Source organism: Mya arenaria, chromosome 15, assembly GCF_026914265.1.
Source record: "Mya arenaria isolate MELC-2E11 chromosome 15, ASM2691426v1".
NCBI classification, from domain to species: Eukaryota; Metazoa; Mollusca; class Bivalvia; order Myida; family Myidae; genus Mya; species Mya arenaria.
The window spans coordinates 43,583,505-43,605,266 of NC_069136.1; the positions used below are offsets into that span (position 1 = coordinate 43,583,505).

The 21,762-nt window shown below is 36.7% G+C and overlaps 1 protein-coding gene across 1 annotated transcript; it reads left to right on the forward strand.

Annotated features, from left to right (window-relative positions):
- Window positions 1–1,286: 1,286 nt before the first annotated feature.
- On the forward strand, window positions 1,287–21,753 carry LOC128220190 (17-beta-hydroxysteroid dehydrogenase 14-like). Its single transcript, XM_052928471.1, has 11 exons — window positions 1,287–1,392; window positions 10,162–10,277; window positions 10,591–10,629; window positions 12,241–12,317; window positions 12,725–12,791; window positions 13,108–13,199; window positions 16,119–16,223; window positions 17,795–17,862; window positions 18,672–18,759; window positions 19,657–19,735; window positions 21,659–21,753. Exons 1-11 carry the CDS (start codon window positions 1,385–1,387, stop codon window positions 21,700–21,702), a joined length of 783 nt encoding a protein of 260 aa, XP_052784431.1. The 5' UTR covers window positions 1,287–1,384; the 3' UTR covers window positions 21,703–21,753.
- Window positions 21,754–21,762: the final 9 nt, after the last annotated feature.

A 21,762-nucleotide genomic window follows, 5' to 3' on the forward strand; every position in this document is an offset into this window, starting at 1 on the left:
ATAAAAGCATAGTAATTTTCAAAATATTGAAGGTTTTTATACATTTTTAAAACATATTTTCTCATAGAATATGTTATTGAAAGATTTTGACATTATTTCAAAGAAAACTTATTTTAGAGCAAAAAATATACTTGAGTATTAGATAAAAGGCAATGAATTGTACTCAAGTACAGTTATATATATAGCTGTAGATGGTTTTTTTTTCCATTGGAATCTAGACCAAAGGTTTCAATCAACATATTCAATGATAGAATGCGGTTTTAAAATATGTAAAAACAAGTGAAAAATATAATATTCAATATCCTTCAATAATAGAGCGAAGGATAGGATTAACCATGTAATCAAAGATAAAATTGAGAACTTGTCCGACCAAAAGAAATAAAAGAACCGGGCGTGATGGAGGGAGAAAACACACCTCCGAACCGGATTAAAACTAGAGAACAAGTTAGAAAGACGCCAAAATAAAGAAGGGCGGACAATTTATCATTCGGCGCTGAGAAAGAGTTCCCTCCCTTGATAATTATTAAAGTTTGTCAAAATGTGTTATATATATATGCGCAAATCTGATTCGAGAGAAAAGCTCCTGGCACCACTGTTCGCTCAATATTCAAACTAAATCGCGTAGACAACCTGTAGTAAAAGTGTTCTTACACAAACCACATCTTCGATGTTATAAAATATAAATCATTTTCACATGTGCAGTAGTAATCAATACGGCACAGCTGCACCACGGATCGATGTGTCGGATAGCTCAATTTTTTTGCGCATCCAATAAGTGACGGAGCTGGATATTCAGCCGCGCCGTAGGTTTGTTGCAACATATTTTCATTGATTTTACAAGTTTGTTTTCATATATTAAGTATGAATCCGCATGAATAAGAAGTTGTCGTAAGTGTTTTTTTTCTGTACTATCTACATTAGACACATCAGGAATCAATGTATTTTGAAAATAATTGAAAAACATATTTAGTTTTTATTAAAATTAAAACATGATTAAGAAATATTGAAGAGATCTTCAGAGGCGGTAATCACGTGGTATATTGTTTTGATACCAAGCTTTAAAATGCCTCGATTGAACATTTGTGACACGCATTCCAAATAAACTACAGAACTGTCTATTAAAATAAAGGTACCAAATAACGGGGAAAATTGGGCGCTGGAACATGGTCGATGTTACGAAATTTAATTGTTTAATTATTGAGAGAAACTAAACAAAAATACATACTGTCTCACTGGGCGCTGCCATTTTTTAATGCTTGTTATCAAAACAATATACCACGTGATTACCGCCTCTGTCTTGAGTGTCTATCATTTAAATTTATAATTTAATAATAGCTAGGGAAATCACCCTTACCTCGGACCTATACACGTAAAGGCCTGGTTTATGGATCCGTACGTGCTCTTTTGTCTTACTTCTCATCCAGTTACTGATAACACATGCTTCATACAAACAGCTAGATAGCACTTTATACAAGTATGTAATAAAACAGTAAAGAAATGCAATTGTTATGCATTTTATCAAAGTTTAATCCATTGTGCACATTCCGTGCACGGCAGGGGAACAAATGTGTATATTTACATTTTTTAAACACAAACATATTAAAAGATAGATAAACAATTATTTAAAACCGTCAAATGAACAAGTGTTATTTATTGTACAGTGATAAGTCAGCCGGGGTTGCAGAATCGTATACAATACCAATATAAACGCATGCTGTCATCATAAAGACTTTATTGTTTCTAATGAAAAGTAATTTGGTAATCATAGTTGAATTGACAATTTTAATTTATTTTAATATATGTTACTGTCTGGTGCGGGTAATTACATAGATACATAACGTTTGCAAGTTTTAAATGGGTGAAGTCTGAATAAGCTGCTTGATTATGAAAGAAAGACATGCACATTGATAAATAAATTGAAAAGTTAATAGAATCATTTTAAGTTTGCTTTATGTAATAATATGTTGCTTGCATATCCAATTATAGACGTTAAATGGTTATCTAGGACTTTAATTCTAATTTAAATTCTGTTGCTTTTTTCATATAAAATATTTAGGCTACGTAAGACATGTAATGGCTTTACAGTTTGCCTGGTCAAGTGTTTTTAAGTTTGATTTTTGTTGTTGTTGCATTTGTTTGTATTTCCCAGGTCATCAGTTATAACTTAGCCATTCCTAATTCAAGGAGCATCCAGATAAACAGTTCATGTATCCATGAATACCAGTAAACCTGTTTTAGTTAGCTGTTGTCATATTCACGGATACATTCTAACACGGTCAGCTCTCTACCTGTCATTCCTCGGCCAATGCTAGTGTAAAAATGCGCGAAACATTACTATCATTCGGAGCTCCTCGGCCATTTTTATCGAAAACAACCTCGGATGTATGCCGGTACATCAGCTGAAGTAGGTCGTAATCTTTTAAATTATATCATTATTTAAGTGTTGTGTTTTAGAGTTGTATTTATTGATGTAAGTTTAAAGTGATTGCCAGTGAAGTGTTTTATTGCAAACATAATTAAAATTCCCAAGAGTTAAGGCATCAAATTTAACTGCTAAATAAAATTACTACGCGATCTACTTGCAGCGGACTTAAACGTACCGCTTTTTGAGTATGTAAACCGTCCAAATACATCCGAGGTTGTTTTCAATAAAATGGCCGAGGAGCTCCGAATGACATTACTGTAATTATACACCTGTGACAGTAAATATAAAAACCAGATGAAACATTTGCAAGAAAAACCAGAAAATTGTCAAAACGTATTTTATCTTACTTACTGATGCATCACATCACAAAATGTTGTTTACACTGTTGACTTAAAAATGACAGATAAGGAGAGATGTATAAATATTAGCTCTAAGCTATCTCCTCAATCCTTTATTCATGTTTTGCTAACTGTACTTATACAGTGTGTGTATACCACGTGATAAATTGCGTCATAAATGCTACGTCGGAAGGCAACCTTTTGCTTCAAATGAAGACTTTAAACAAAGATAACTTTCCTATTTGTTCACCATTTTAAATGAAACATAGCGCAGTCTACGCCGCTTACGGAGCCCGGCTTTCGGTCTTTTACCAGCGTCTGATTGAGACGGTTTAGTTTCTTAAAACACTTCGACAAATCTTTTCACAATACGGCCGTCTGACGGAGCACTGTCCAAACCTTTTTTTTAGAAACAGGATTGTCGAAGTGTTTGATGAATAACTCCAATAATAAAACGAAGGAGGTGCTCTTTAAGCGGCATAGACTGCCCTTTGTTTTATTTAAAATGGTGTAGTAAAAGAAAACTTATCTTTGATATAAGTCTTCAATTTAATCAAAATATTGCCTTCCGATGTAGCATTTATGACGTAATTTATCACATGGTATGCACTTCGACGAATTTCTAATTGGCAACCATATAAAATATGATCCTTTGCGTAATATTTAATTAATAAATCTATTTTTTGGTTATTTTTGTATTGTACACACCAATCTATCGATTTACTAAAAGAAAACACGTAATCATGTACACAATCATGCGAAAATAGCCTATGTGCTCGAGTTTCTCGTGCACGGCATGGTGGTTGTCGACTATGGTGGGAATGATTTCTTCGTGGATTGTCTTTTATGAAAAACATTAAATATGGTGAGGATGAGCATTGCACAACGCGCTCAAGCCGTCGGAATGATTCGTGCCGGCACCCCATGTAGGTATGTTACGCGTCGTTATAAAAGTTGCAAAATGTGTTATTTTTTGTTATTAAGTGCAAAATATTGACAGAAACATGTTTGTTTATATTAATCTGTACGTGATTCTTATTTACGTAAAAACAGTCATAAACACTACCACGGGTAGTCAACAATACAATACCTGTGTCATATCGTACTGACCAAACGTACAGTGAAATACATTGTTTCTTATTAACATTCACCTTTGAATCCATTTTAAGTGGAATTTATTATTTTTCAGGTTGCACGGCTTTTTAATAGGCGACATTTCAGTATAGAAACTCTTTGGGCGAAATACATACAAACCGGAAGTGTAGCAGATCTCCGACGACGCCCAAAAAGAAGAGTGACGACTCCCCAACAGGACATTCAAATTGTCAATGACCACCTTCAGGATCGTTTTATCACGGCAGCGACGACGGCCCGTAATACAGTGGGCAGACACAACCGCGCTATCCACCCACAGACAGTGCGCAATCGCCTAAGGCCGTCGGCTTGCGGTGCCGTCGTCCCCTTAAGGTTCCGACTCTTACCGCAAGGCACAGGCAGGAAATTTACAAGGGCGGACTGGGCCAATGTTTTATTTGTTGATGAGACACGCATCACACTACGGTGGAATGACAGACGTGCTCGCGTATATCGCCGTCGGGGTGAGCGGAACAACGAGAACTATCTGGTAGAATTAGATAACTTCGGGGGGTGGTTCCATTATGCTGTGGGCTGGAGTTTCCATGCACACGAAAACTCCAATTGTACCCATTCAAGGAAAAATGAACGCGATGAGGTATCAAAATGACGTCATTCGGCCGGTTCTTCTACCTCATGTCCGTGCCAATCGCGGTATGGTGTTGGCACAGGATAACGCACCATGTCACGCGGCTAGAAGCGCACAAGTTATGCTTGTAGCAAACAACGTGCAAACACTCCAATGGCCGGATTTAAATCTAATCGAGCACGTGTGGGATCTTTTGTAGCGCAAGGTGCGTGCCCAGCCGCTGCAACCAAATCTTAGGGTGCTCACGCGTGTTATTCATCAGATTGGGCAGCCATTGCACAACAGTATCTTCACAGATACATTATATCAATGAGGACAAGGTACCTCGCTGTAATTACCGCAGAAGGTGGACATACAAACTATTAAAACAAAATTAAATACGACTTGATTTGATCTTGCAGTTTTTAGAGGGTGTCAATGTTAACTCTCTCTGTTAAGATCATATTTCAATGAAGTTTTGTTTTACGTATTAGGAATAAATCGTATTAACCTAACTAATATTTTTTTTATTTTTTTTGTGTATTTTTCTCCGAATAATTTCCTTAAAATATGATAAAAACTAGGTGGCCAATTAGAAATTCGTCGTAGACTAGTGTACACACACTGTTATATATACAATAAATATAATGGTGAAACCAATCTTCCAGAAGAGCGAGAAGACTCTATCAGTGCTTACATTTCGATCGGCTTAGTTGTTGAAAAAAAAAGCTTAGATTGCGAAATAAATACAAAATACTTCTTTTTGATTAGAATACGTAAACTTTCTGTGAAGAATGATGCACCCTTCGTATATATAATGCACCATTCAGTTGTAACCACGGCCCCCACGTCCGGGGCATAGCGGGGACTTTGACTTTCGGTCCAGCCAACCCCGAGTAAAATCCTCGCCCTGCGGGGACGAACAGATGGTAAAATCTCCGCAAAATACCCCCGCACCCAAGGGACCCTTGGTAAGGCCCATTCTCCGCTAGATATTGCGCAAAGACAAAACCACCGCATTCACCCGGCAATGGTAAAAAAGGGCCCATTTCCCCGGCTATCCCCGGTATTCCCCCGGACCGGGGGGGGGGGGGGTACAATTGACTGGTGCATAAATGTGTATAGTTATATTCATATGGTCACGTGAAAGGAAAGACTATGAAAAAAAAAAAATATCTTATTTCAAAGTCTCCAGTCAAACTGGATCAAAAGTAGTTAAACATTAATTTTACTGCATGTGATTTATATTTATGATGACAGTAATTTACATTTTGCAGGTGCAAATAAACAAATGTATGCAGTTACAATGCCGTCAACTGTTTTACACGCATTCTGGATAAGTCGGAGCTCCTCGGCCATTTGTATCGAAAACAACCTCCGTCGGATGTATGCCGGTACATACGTAAAAGTAGTTCGTATTTATTTTAATTATATCATTATTTAAGTGTCGTGTTTTAGATTTGTATTTATCATATAAGTTTAAAATAATTGATTGCCAATGAAATGTATTATTGTAAACTAATGAAGATGCCCAAGAGTTAAGTAATAAAGTTTAACTGCTAAATAAAATTACTACGCGATCTACCTGCAGCGGACTTAAACATATCGCTTTTTGAATATATGAACGTCCAAATACATCCGAGGTAGTTTTCGATAAAAATGGCCGAGGCGTTATAATAATAAGAATAAGCCGATGCACTTGGTATTTTCGCATGTCGTCGTATAGCAAACGGGGTTAAATTAAGTGTATGTCCAAATTAAGATAATTTTCTATCAGAGGGGTCACTGGCCTAATTTGTACGGGATAAAAATACTCTGGCATACTATCCATATGGCATGTGACAAGAGGAACACATAGTATTCGGGTAAATTCTATGTAGTCAGTTATTTATGTTTAAAAATTTCAAGTGCACCGCTTTATTGACAATGAATGTCAATGTCCTATTTTGTGGCTATAAAGAATCTGAAAATTAACAACTGCAACACTTTATCTTGATGGTTTTGAAAAACAACAACAACATCATGTATAAACTTTATGATTGAAGATGATAATTGATATACTAGAGCTTCATCACAAATATGTTTTGCTACCTCAGCGTAAATGTAATTGTTACTGCATTTGCTTATGTAAATGTGTATAAGGTAGGGTTTTAACAACAGAGTTATGGAAAAACGCTGAACCCTGTCCTTTAAAGCTCCATTAAACCCCCATGAAAAGCAGCATGTGCCCCGTTCTGATTTCATAAATATTCATATATGTCGTAAGTGCTGATCAAAACACAAACGCATATAAGGATATAAGTAATGATACCGCGGCAGTACGATGATGAAAACGCAATATTACGATGATGATAATGCGACAGTACCGTTATGATACCGCGACAGTACGATGATATTAAGACGACAGTACGATGATGATAACGTGACATAACGATGGTGCTAACGCGACAATACGATGATGATAACAACATAGCAGTACGATGATTATAACAACGTTACAGTACGATGATGATAATGCGACAGTACAATGATGCGATGATGATAACGCGACAGTACGATGATGATAACGTTACAGTACGATGATGATAACGCGACAGTACGATGATGATAATGTTACAGTACGATGCTGATGACAACGTTACAGTACGATGATGATAATGCGACAGTACAAAGATGCGATGATGAGAACGCTACAGAACGATGATGATAACATTACAGTACGATGCTGATAATGTTACAGCACGATGATGATAACGCGACAGTACGATGATGATAACGTTACAGTACGATGCTGATTACGTTACAGTACGATGATGATAATGCGACAGTACGATGATGTTAACGTTACAGTACGATGCTGATAATGTTACAGCACGACGATGATAACGCGACAGTACGATGATGATAACGTTACAGTAAGATGATGATAACTTAACCGTACGATGATGATAAAGCGACAGTACGATGATGATAACGCGACAGTACGACGATGATATCTTTACCGTACGATGATGATTACACGACAGTACGATGATGATAACGTGATAGTACGATGATGATAACGCGACAGTACGCTGATGATAACGCGACAGTACGATGATGATAATGTTACAGAACGATGATGATAACAAGACAGTACGATGATGATAACGCGACAGTACGATGATGATAACGCGACAGTATGATGATGATAACGCAAGAGTACGATGATGTTAATGTTACAGTACGATGCTGATTACGTTACAGTACGATGATGATAACGTTACAAAACGATGCTGATTACGTAACAGTACGATGATGGTAACGTTACAGTACGATGATGATAACGCGACAGTAAGATGGTGATAAGGTTACCGTACGATGATGATAACGAGACAGTACGATGATGATAACGCGACAGTACGATGATGATAATGTTACAGAACGATGATGATAACAAGACAGTACGATGATGATAACGCGACAGTACGATGATGATAACGTTACAGTACGATGATAATAATGCGACAGTACGATGATGATAACGTTACAGTACGATGATCATAACGCGACAGTACGATGATGATAACGCGACAGTACGAAGGTGATAATGTTACAGTACGATAATGATAACTTGACAGAACGATGATGTTAACGTTACTGTACGATGCTGATTACGTTACAGTACGATGATGATATCGCCAAAGTACGATGATGATAACGTTACAGTACGATGCTGATTACGTTACAGAACGATGATGATAATGCGTCAGTACGGTGATGATAACGCGACAGTCCGTTGATTATAACGTTACAGTACGATGATGATAACGTTACAGTACGATGACGATAACGCGACAGTACGATGGTGATAATGTTACATTACGATGATGATAACTTAACCGTACGATGATGATAAAGCGACAGTACGATGATGTTTACGCGACAGTGCGACGATGATAACTTGACCGTACGATGATGATAACGTTACAGTACGATGATGCTAATGCGACAGTACGATGGTGATAACGCGACAGTACGATGATGATGACGTTTCCGTACGATGATGATTACGCGACAGTCCCATGGTGATAATGTTACAGTACGATGATGATAATGCGACAGTACAATGATATTAACGTTACAGTACGATGCTGATAATGTTACAGCACGATGATGATAACGCGACAGTACGATGATGTTAACGTTACAGTACGATGCTGATTACGTTACAGTACGATGATGATAATGCGACAGTACGATGATGATAACGCGACAGTACGATGATGATAACGTAACAGTTCGATGATAAGGTTAAAGTACGATGGTGATAATGTTACATTACGATGATGATAACTTAACTCTACGACGATGATAAAGCGACAGTACGATGATGATAACGCGACAGTACGACGATGATACATTTACTGTACGATGATGATAAGGTTGCAGTACGATGATGATAATGCGACAGTACGATGGTGATAACGCGACAATACGATGATGATAACGTTACCGTACGATGATGATTACGACACAGTACGATGATGATAACGTTACCGTACGATGATGATTACACGACAGTACGATGATGATAACGTGATAGTACGATGATGATAAAGCGACAGTACGCTGATGATAACGCGACAGTACGATGATGATAATGTTACAGAACGATGATGATAACAAGACTGTACGATAATGATAACGCGACAGTACGATGATAATAACGCGACAGTACGATGATGATAATGTTACGCTACGATGATGATTATGTTACGGTACGATGATTATAACGCGACCGTACGATGATGGTAACGTTACAGTACGATGATGCTAACGCGACAGTACGATGATAAAAACGCGACAGTACGATGATGATTACGCGACAGCACGATGCTAATAACGCGACAGTACGATGATGATAAGGCGACAGTACGATGACAATATTGCGGCTCTATGATAACAATAACGCGACAGTATGATGATAATAACGCGACAGTACGATGATCATAACGCGACAGAACGATGATGATAACGTTACAGTACGATGATGATAACGCGACAGTACGATGATGATAACGTGACAATACGAGTACGATGATGATTACACGACAGTACGATGGTGATAACGCGACAGTACGATGATAATAACGCGACAGTACGATGATGATAACGCGACAGTATGATGATAATAACGCGACTGTACGATGACGATAAGGTTACAGTACGATGATGATAACGCGACAGTACGATGATGATAACGCGACAGTTCGATAATGATAATGTTACAGATAACGCGACGCCGTTCACAGTTGGGTTTAACATAGATAAATGCATTTATTTTGTTTTCTGATTGTTTAAGCTGAATTATGTGTCTGAAATCAATATTGAAATCGTCTGGTTGTATACTTTTGTTACCTGCCAAAACATTCAGAAAAAAACACTTAAAGAGGCTGTCTAATATTCTGACCCATATATACCACCTACGCAATCAGTTTTAAATGCTTTCATTGACATTTTAAAACTTGTTTTCACCTTATTTGCGTTTTGAAAATATCCTTTAACTATCTTTACAGTTCATCGCATACACACAAGAAGATCAATATATACAAATTAAAAAAAATGCACTATATTGAATAATAATGAATATACTGCATAATTATAATTTGAATAATCAATTTGCATACAGTTGTTGCGTTATTAATGTTTCACAGTGTAGACATATTGTCGAAGAGTAGAATGTCCACCGGATTTGGACGGTTCACGGATAAGGTGGTAGTGGTCACGGGCGGCTGTAAAGGAATAGGGGCTGGATGTGTCGAGGTCTTCAGTAAGTATTTATAAGTTATATTACATGATAAATACTTGCGAATATAACAACATTAGAAAGTCCTACTAAGATTGTATGTAAACATTTATAAAATGTGTCACATGATAAAATAAATCTAATCAACCACAGTGTTAATTCAATCTTCTCCTTAATTAACCTTAGTTGATTTTAACAAAATACTTGTGCACTCGGATCCAGGGAAGTGTGTGTGGGAGGGGGGGGGGGGGGGGCGGCGCCCTTTAATATTATTATTATCATTAAACAGAATAAACGAATAAATTGCGGATATAAATGTCATTCACTTCTAAAACAGGAGAGGCTGAAGGAAAGGCAGCTGTTTGGGATGTAGATGGTAAGTTCCTAACTGTAACACAGTGAAAATATTCGTCTCAGCAGGCTTCCTGTCTGATAATTAAACGTAATTACATATTTTTAAGTTCTCAAAGGGTGGCATCTAGTAATCGGACCGTCCGTCTGTCCATCAGTCCGTCCCTCCATCCCCGCGATCAATAACTGCTACGACCCAAACACCACAAATCGGTAGGAAGGTTGGTAATGGCCAGCAGATGAACCCTATTGATTTTGAAGTAAGTGGGTTAAAGGTCAATGTCGTGGTGACTTTGAGATGAAAATCCGTTTCTGGTCAATAACTGAAGAACGCTTTGGTCCAGCTACCTCAAACATGGAATGCAAGTTGGTGATGGCCAGCAGATGAACCCTATTGATTTTGAGGTCAAAGAATCAGAGGCCAATGACATGGTGACTTCGAGATGATAAACCGTTTCCGATCAATAAATAAAGATACCCAGATACCTCAAATTTAGGTAGATGGTAAGGTATGACTAGCAGATGACTCCTATTGATTTTAAGGTCAGTTGGTCAAAGGACAAGGTCGTGGTGACCTCGAGCTGAAAATCCGTTTTTGATCAATAAATGAAGAACTCTTAGGCATATGGAACTTAAACTTGGTAGGCAGGTTAGTAAAAGCCAGCTTTCCGTATTGATATTAAAGTAAATGGGTCCGAGGTAAAAATGGTGATCTCGAGCTAAAAATCTGTTTCCGACCAATAACTAAAGAACGCTTACGAATATAAAACACAAACTTGGTTTGTCTAGTTTGTCACAACCAGTAGATGAACTGGATATATTTTTAGATAAATGAGTCGAAGGTCAAGGTCGTGGTGACCTCGAGCTGAAAATCAGTTTTCGATCAATGACTGAAGAACGCTTAGGCATATAAATCTCAAACTTGGTTGGCTGGTTGGTAATAATCAGCGGATGAATATTTATTTTGAGGTTAGTGGGTCAATGGTCAAGGTATTGGTGACCTCGAGCTGAAAATCCGTTTCAGATCAAAACTTGAAGAGTTCTTAGGCTCAAGTACCTCAAACTTGGTAGGTAGGTTGGTAATGACCAGTAGATGAATCCTATTGATTTATAAGTCAGAGTTCAAGGTCGTGGAGACCTCGATCTGAAAATCCGATTTAGATCAATTACTGAATGATGCTTAGGCCCAGAGACGAGTTCCACTCCACTTGGCAATGACTTTGTCTTTCCATGTACTTAATTTGCTCTTTAAAAATGTTACAGATCAATATTTCCAAACTTCATGGGAAGGTACGATAGGTCATTAGGAAAATATGATACAGTTCTCAAGGATAAATACTTATGGTTAGGACCTTCGGGGCATATGCCACGTTCCTATGACAGTAGTTGTTTGATATGCATGTCTAATCTTGATTTTATATTGTGTGCTCCGCTGCTAACATGGCTTCAAATAGCGCCATGTTTACAAAAGACCATTGCAGCGTACGCATTTTTGGACGATAGAAAAAAATATTTCGGTTTTCTTTGTTTAAATATGATCTAGATGCGGTAACAGTACGATGCTGATTACGTTACAGTACGATGATGATAATGCGTCAGTACGATGATGCGGTTCTTATTATACATTATATTTTAGACGAGGTAGGAAAGACTATTGCAAGCGAGGATGTACTCTATATTCGATGTGACATGACGGACGAAGATGAAATTAAGGTAGATAATCAATGGCGTAATTAAAGCGGTAGCAACAGACAACTCTGGTGTAACCAGCAGAAATAAAGTTGTGTTTATCAAAACTGTTTTAAGCAACTACTTCTTGTATTAGAGGACTGTTTATAATCCGTACATTGAATTCATCGTAGTTTCATATTTTCGTTTTTTTGATTCATTTTTATGGGAATTGAACTTTAGATACATGTAGTTTTGAAAATGAGAACAAGGCTGAGGAAATAAAAAATGAGCTTATTTTAATTTGGATGTTTAAAAAATCAGCTTAAAATGATTGAAGCTACGACAATGAATTTAAATAAAATGGAACCCATCCATTTGAATGGCCACACGTTATTAAGTTTGGAAACTGTTTTGTTTTGTTTTAATAAAAGTTTTCTGTTTATTTTCAGAACGCGGTTGAAAAGACGGTGGAGAGGTTTGGAAGAATCGACTGCCTTATTAACAATGCTGGGTCGCGTAGGTACACATCAAACTAGAACTTAATGTTGTCCCATATCTCTTCAACGAATTCTCAATCAATTGTTTACATTCATTCATGTCTTAAAGATGGATTAATTTAATTTTAGATATCTTTGACTATGCTGGTCATGCTTATTTCTGTAAACATGAACTACATGAGAATGTCAGGCTTTGAGTTCTGAAGCAGCAATTTCAACTCATCACCACTGTATTGGATGTAAAGTATTTTAATTCTTGGATATTTTATTTTTTAAAAGAAGTTCTGTTCAATGGCCAATATTAATGGTATAATCTTGTTTAATTTCTATTTCAGATCCACCATTTCACAAAATAGACGAATATCCTGCCGAGGATTTACGAAAACTGATGGATCTCAACTTTGTTGCCTATTACCTTGCCGCTCAGGTAAACAGTTTTTTTTCACAACGTGTCATCACGACATTCAGCCTTAAAATCTATGAACATTTTATGCGTTGTGTCTGCTTGTGTTTCTGTTGGTCTTCTTTGGTATTTAAACATATTCATAGTTAAACGATTGAATAATGGGCTTGACCCTATAATTTCAATGGTATGATTATAAGTAACTTGCACACCTATATGGGGCGCATGGAAGAAGGGCACGAGAGGAACCCGGTAACGAGTCGAGTTAACGACCACACAGTGTGCCCGAGGGTCGGATTTTTTCATCCGTTCTGCAAACATGTGAACAATTTGTTTTGCAAACCGTTAATTGAAATAATCGTGCAATTTTGGCGGTGTTAGTGTTGTTTCTAGTTTTTCCACCAAATAGCGCGTGCAAAGTTTTTATTGACGCCAACGTCATGACGCGCAGTAATATGATGTGAACGACAAATAGTTCCCGATTGACGTCTGTTACGTAATAGCCACAAACCCCCAAATGTTCAACTGAACTCAACCAAACTGGAACACAACGACACTGTTCCCGAGTTTCATGTTTTACTCCTTTACTTCATAACATACTCCTTTACTTCATAACATACATAGCTCGAGCAAGAATCTCTGACACGAGCTGGCTAACTCCAGTCCGTCTATAAACCCGACCCTTGTCTTCGCCCAAAATAACTGCCGATACATTAAAACAATCTACATTATATATAATTAAAAGCAAGTCGAACTATGACAATCAAGATTGTACAAGGTATATTTTGGACAAGACTTTACCACACTTATAGCCAAAGCGTGCATTTAATGATACATATAATTTCACGAATAATTATACTATCATGTACGCTATCTACCAGATTAATCATCTTTACTAATTTTTTGACAGTAATATGTCAACGGTGTACGATCCTGCAGAGTTTATATTTATTTTAACATATTATGTAATACATGTAGTTAGATGACATTATTTAAAATCTTAATGGTTAGAAATGGGCGGAGTGAGCGTAGCGAACGAACCCTTCTTAATCATTATAAGAATTGTCTAAATGACTTAGAATACAATCCAAAGGGATTGTGTATCGGAGAGTGGCAGTGGGCGGACTTTTAAACACAAGCGAAAGTTGAAATTCTTAATGATAAAGCCTAGTACTTAATGATTGCCTATATGCAATTATATTGACTGCAAATGTAGGTTTTATTCTTATCCCAGTTAACATCTCACCCCGAAAATGACCATTCCTATCATACATTAGCATAAATCTGATGAAATGTTTGCTTTTATAAGGTAAGTATTAAAAGTATCTTTGATAACCATTAAAATATTATTCCGAATTTGCGCGTTTACAAATGAATGTGAGTCGTCTTACCCGGGAGTGGGTTAGACAAAAATATCCAGGTGCGGTAAAACTCGGAAACGCAAGCAAGAAACGCATTTATTACATGCTTACCCTTGTCTTCCGTGAAATATATCCCCACGAATATTTTAACCTTATACATGTGTAAGATAACATATCAGATATTTATTTTGGCTAGACTAATCACACGCGACCTAGATATCCCTCCGAATTGTTTGTAAACGAAATGGTTTTAAACGCCAACAAAAATACTTATCTCATTAATTGAAGCTGTAGGACTTCCGGGAGACAAATGGCTAACGAACCATAGTACCAGAAAGCATCTTGTTCAAAAACTTTCTGATAACAATTTTCCGCAAACCAGATAATGCAGATCACTAGTCACAGATATATCCAGTCAGTCAACAAATACAGGCACATTAGTGAGAATCAACACGAGAACATTTCAAACATCTCCATCTTGACAAACACAGACACTATGCAATCAATGATATTTGCTTGCCAGTTTATTCCGCTGTCGATTACCAAAACACAAATTCGAATTCCGCAGCACTGGCTTCTCCTTACACATCCTATGACGGCTAGAACATCATGTTCTCTGGAAACATTCTTGGTGGAACTTTTTCAACATCAACATCCATGCAGTACAGAGTAAGGCTTCGTCGTAATCATCTGCTTGTTGTGAAACTCCATGTACACTAAGAAAACGCTGCATAATCATCGAAGAAAGCGACAGCGAATAACTTTTAAATCCGTACACACAGTAAAACTTGACAGACCTATGTAGGTCACATAAACCGCGTAAATGCATGTACTTTCAGTGTGACGTCATCAAATTGTGTACTTATTGGGTTCTTTTGGTTAAAATTGTTCGTTATTCATGTTGGATACTTTACTACACATTCTTATATTTGTGGCTTGTTAAGCGCTTTATCAGAACTAAAACTTGATAACTGCTAGCTATTTTTGTCATTTTCATTTGGAACCATTTATATGGCGCATCGTTGACATTCCACTCTGAGTACTTTGGCTGTCAACCATTGGGTTCAGAAAGTGAAACTAAATTGGTAATAAAAACACCGTTTTAAGCATGTGATAAAAAAGATCTGACACTCGTTGTCATTTAATACAAGATTTTAATTGCACTCGTCCATGAAAGTTTTTAGTAAGCTCGCCAGAGGCTCGCTTACTAACAAATTTCATGAACTCATTTAATAAAATCTTGTATTAAATGACAACTCGTGTCAGATCCTATATACCCGCTATATATAGTATAACGCCCGCTCCATGTGAATAACTTTATTAACAACTCAAACAGCGTCACGCTTCCAGCCTGATCGTAACATAGGGAGATGATCGCGCACTCCCTGCTCAACAGCTCTCCCTGCTCAAAAGCTCTCTCCGACTAGAAGTCAAACCGACCTTTATATACCCCATCGCACTAGACAGGTTAAGCAAGTACCAGACTTGTTATGCAATCTAAGTACATACACCTAATAACTTAATACGACCCTGGGGACCCTTGGGGTTTTATACAAGACCATACAAGTTAGTGTCCTTTCAGCACTGTCTACCCCATATACGGAAGACAAATGGAACGGTGGTGAATATCGCCAGCCAGGTCGGTTCACAGGGACAGAAGTTCGCAACGGCATACTCCGCTACAAAGGTAATTTTCTTTGTGCATCGAAACAGGCTTATTTATTATATGAACATACTTTGAAAACGAGCTGTTAAGTATATATAAGCAGTTCATTTAAGGAATGGAAGTTGAGCTGTAAATAAAAGTTAATAAACCAGGCCAAAATTGAATTGAATTGAATTGAACGTAGAAGTTAATTAATCGTGGGATAAGATTATAAGTATCTTCCATTGCCTAGAGTGTAAGATCGGTTCATCCCAACCACAGGCGGCAGTTGCGTTGACATGACCCACGCTATAGCCACACACCCTCCTTAAAAATCAGTCAAATATTTTTTCAAGACTAAATTTAATTGGAACATGATCATCTATCACAAAACCCTTTTAGGCTAAATATCAACCAACAATTCAAAAAAAAAAAAAAAAAAAAAAAAAAATCCCCAAAATTACTGATATTCTAATTAAAGGTTGACATGATAAGACCCTCGTACGGACGATGATGTTTTCGTAAAGCTTGTAACTAACTTATTTTCTTACCAATTGACTCCAAACAACTTGCATTCTTTTCATAATATAATAAAGTTTCAGAAAAAGTACAACTTGAATACACCTCCATATCAACATTCCTTAATCCTGTTATAAAATACTAACGATGTTTTGAGGGTTTGGGGCCAGATTTACATAATATGACAGCACATGTTTAGTTCAAGCAAAGGTGTGTCGCACGTCACATGCAGGGGTTTGCCGTCTGCGAGTTTTTGTATTTTGGTGAAACTGAAATGATTGTTCTGAACGCAACAACGTGTACCGTGTGTCACATGTCAAGTCTACCGTGTGTCACATATCACGTGTACCGTGTGTCACATGACATGTGTACCGTGTGTCACATGTCACGTGTCCTGTTTGTCACATATCACGTTTACCGTATGTCAAATGTCACGTGTACCGTGTGTCACATGTCACGTGTACCGTGTGTCACATGTCACGTGTATCGTGTGTCACATGTCACGTGTATCATCGTGTGTCACATGTCACGTATACCGTGTGTCACGTGTATCGTGTGTCACGTGTATCGTGTGTCACATGTCACGTGTATCGTGTGTCACGTGTATCGTGTGTCACATGTCACGTGTACCATGCTGTCGTCTTTCTGGTACGTTACTTTTCGTACAAAAGCAGAACCGATACTGAGGGTATGAGCTAAACATTTAAAAATGCAAATTTTAATTTTGGCTACATCTCAAAGTAAAATACTGATGTTGATGTTTGTTGTATATTTTATCACTAACAATCCGTTACAATTCATCAGAATGTTGTTAAGCGTATGTTATACAAAAAATTCTAAGCTTCAACACTTTGCACTTATGATTTTGAGTCGGGAGTCAAAATTAATTAGAAACCTGAACTGGTATTCAGTATTGGTCTTAATTGGATCTTAGATCGATGTAGCTAATTGGATTACTTGTTATTGATAACTGATCAAAAGAATGAATAAAGTCAATGATGTATGACCATAAGATTGACTTAAGTCACTGGATACCACCAGTGTGGAACACATGCACCAGCTAGCCCATATGTCTCATATCTTACATCTTTCAGGGTGCAGTCATTGCATTTTCAATGTCTCTCGCGAAGGAGGAAGCTGCGTACGGAGTGCGTGTTAATGCGTATGTTATATTCAGTTCCGTTGTAATGACGTCACGACATTTGTTTCTCCCGCGGTTTTTCAAAATCGTCAATTAAATTGAAATTTATCTTAAATTTAATTAAACATAAAAGAAACAGAACATTTGTTAAATTTCATTATACTATCGAAAGATGTGAAAAAACAACAGTAAGAGTATTATTTATATCTCGTAATTGCAGTATTTTGTTATTTTCACAATATTGGTTTCCTTGTTGATTGGTAACGTAACGCTCATTATGGCTGGTTGCAATGGTATTACAGACGTTACAGAAATGACGTCACGATGTTATATTCCACACAATTTTCAAATCAACACAAATAAAATGACACCTTTATTTTCATTTTAGCACCAAAACTCAGACTGGGTAGGAACAAATGCTTAAGTTAAGCTAGGAAGTGAAAATATTGAATTTTCTACGAAACCTTGTCTGCGTTTATGTTCTTTATTTCACATTAAAAGAGGATTAACTTTCAGAAACGGGGGAACTTTATTTGAGTGTCTAATGTTTTAATCCAGCGTTATTTCTCACTAAACCACCGAAAAGCATGAAGTCATTTCTTTTGATAAGACATGCTTTTACTTGGTATTAATAATTACATTTGTATTCAACCCGCTTAATAGTCGTAACACATCCTGATACCAATAGGCTGAATGGAATCACTAAGGTATGTCTGAGGATAGTGATAAAACCAATATTGAATACCTGTCCTGTGTACCATGGTCATACTTACGTTGAATTTTATGCTTCCGAAAATCCCTTTACCAGTGTTTATGAAACTATATTTTAGGGTCAGTCCCACGGCCACAGTTACACCCATGCTGCGGGGATTTTATGAAGAGGAGCCAAGCGAACTGGAGGAAGAAGCTGCCAGGGCGGTTTGTTAATCATTATAATTCAAACACAAAGTTCTACATTAAACAATTTAATAGAACAATTCATTGAAATTAATGAGGAGCTTAACATTACATTTAGGTATCCGATTTCATTTCAATGGCGATAATTTAAAATTTTGATGTCTAATGACCCAGTATGTTTTGTATAATTTGAAAGTTTACTGGTCAATGATAACTAATATGTACAATGAAGGAAACCAACAAGGTTATTACAGTTTGGTCTGCTATTTATTTCAACAATAATAAGACGCAAAATGACCTATTTTGCAATGTTTCAAGGCCAAAACACCTTGTCATATTATGATTTTATATCCATTTGGTCTAAAAAACTTTAAAATTGTTCGTAGTTCTTGAAATTCTCCATTAGTTCGTAATTTGCATGTTCAGTGTTGAGTCTGCGCATATTGTCTGACTGTGTAAGAATTGTAGCAGGACCTACCATAATAGTTATGTTTTTCTGGTAGCTCATTCTTTCACCTTTCTGACAGTGTAAACTCACTAAAATGTATACGATTTTGTTAAGTAGTTTAGGATATATTTGACGTTTCTTAGAGCAATATGGTTTGGGGGATTTCTGGACATGTTTACCATATTGATATATATATATATATACATGTGTATAATGATATTTGTTTAAGATAAACTCTTAGAATCTTATTAAAATGCTATATTATTACTTATTAAACAATATAAGTACTGAAGGGCCATATTTTACTGTCCTAGCTATGAGACGATCGCCTGTGGTTAGTAATGGGCACACCTATATGAATGTATAACAAACATAAATCATTGAATGGCGATAAAAAGGAATTGACTAATGCGTGGATAAAAGTCGAAGGTCAGTAGTTTATATAAATTATCTATTAAACGCCTTTTCAGCCTCTTGGACGCTTTTGCCGACCGGAAGAAATAGGGAAGCTTTGCCTGTTCCTAGCAACGGAGGGTACCTTTATCACCGGTAATTGGTTGAGAATTAAATATATGTTTGCACTTCCATATTGTGAATATATTTTGAAGTTTTTACTCCGTAAAGCTAACACAACTTGGATTAAAGTCCCATTATGGTTTAGTGATGTAACTTATTATTCGTATGTAAAATACAGTGATAGGTTATTTTAGATAGCGATGTTTTTAAAATGATAAGGTTATAAATAACTACTAACTCGCCCATTGGCCTTCAATTAGTACAACTGTCAATAATTAATAATTACAGTTTTACAACTCTACATACCCTGTTCATGCCTGCCTGCTGAGCCAACATTAGTAAGAACATATAAAGTAAACTCTTAATGACGAAGATAGGAAGGATCGCTCGCAAATAAAGGAAGGCGAGCTCGCATCAATCGCTCCGCAATTCTGAATCATAATGATATAACATACTTATGCCTATACTATGTAATAATAAGATGATATGAAAAACCAACGAATTTTCTTCTGAATGGTTACCGATCCTACAAGGCACTCGCCAAGGCCAATGCTGTAGTCCGCAATTTTATATCATTGAAAACATTACAGAAAGCTGCAGTAAGCTTCAAAAACGTTTTTCAGTGTGACAAACTGCGGATTCGGTAAAACGGGCCAAACCCAATCATCTCAAAACGCTTTTACGAAACGAAAGCTCTCTCAGCCGCTCTATACGGGAGCGAACTCTGGAGCGGTGTCACTTTGAACCAGTTGCTATCTTTGGAAAGAATCCAGCGGCAATGCATTAAGTTGTTCCAAGGGGTCCCAAAAGAATCACGCACAGACGTTGAACTCAGTTGTCTTGGAATCCAACCAATTCAAAATATCATTGATTCGAAAAAAATAGCATTCTTATGTCAATTATGTCACGCTTATCCAAATATGAAATTTAAAAAAGTCTTAATCAACAGACTTTTATCGTTTATATCACAGCCTATAAAAGCTCAGGGATTTATCCCGGATAGATATAGTATTCTAGGTAAATACGAACTCACATCATACTTAACAGAATTTTCTAAGTCTTCCGTGTTTCCAAACAAATTAGTTTGGAAAATAATTTGCAAATCAGCCATTGGTGAACATGTGACAATATCGTGGAAAGAAGAGTACACGATGACGAAAACCTCAGTCTTTTCTCCCTTTTTCACTCCAATTATGAATTTTGTCTGATATGGCGATTTCTGAAAAGCTTCTCAGTTTATAAAAGCAATGTTTCTCAATGATCGGTTTATAATGAAAATTATTATTTGCAAGGAAATGCAACTTTGCTATTACTGTGCTGCAGTAACAAATGATATTGTTTCATAAAAGGTGAGGTACAATTTAGACGCTTGATTTTATTAAATATGAACCATCAACTTATTTAGATGTTCACCGATCTCGACATCACTCATGAATGTCGAATCCAGTGCTTTATTGTTGTGCCAAATTTTGCAAGAAATATAAATTGACAATAAATAGCACTGTTACCACAACACAATGATAAACAGGCTTTAATTCAAACAAACGATAAGCGTCAGTTCCTGTCAAATGTCAGAGGCAATGTATTGTTTGTGTATATTGTAAATAACCTTATGCTTTATGTGTCCATAACGTTTGTGTGTTTGTTTGTTTTTGTTGTTATTTTTCTTTGTCTATACTTTGTATAGTATTGTATATAAGTGTATATGGGTATAAGTTATACTTCTCTTCAGATATGGAGTATAAACAGAATAAACTTAACTAAATTGTCAACACAAAATCTGATGCACGAATTGTGTATCGGATGAGTGGTAGTGGGCGGACATTTAAACACCCGCGAAAGTCGAAGGCAAGTACTTAATGTGATACTAAGTGATTGCAATTTCATCTGCTGTAAATGTATGTTGTATTCATAACTCATTATTAGAATCATTAATGAGTTGTGATTCATTTTCAGGTGAAGACCTACATCCCTATGGAGGTATACAGGAAAATTGGTAAACCCCAGGTGATACGATGAATGACTCACAGACTTTGCAAAGTTATTAAGGCTATTTTTTC

Coding starts and splice junctions, on each gene's coding strand:
- LOC128220190 (XM_052928471.1), top strand. Junction 10,630..12,240: donor AGCTGTTTGGGATGTAGATG/GTAAGTTCCTAA, acceptor ATTATATTTTAG/ACGAGGTAGGAAAGACTATT. Junction 13,200..16,118: donor CCTATTACCTTGCCGCTCAG/GTAAACAGTTTT, acceptor GTGTCCTTTCAG/CACTGTCTACCCCATATACG.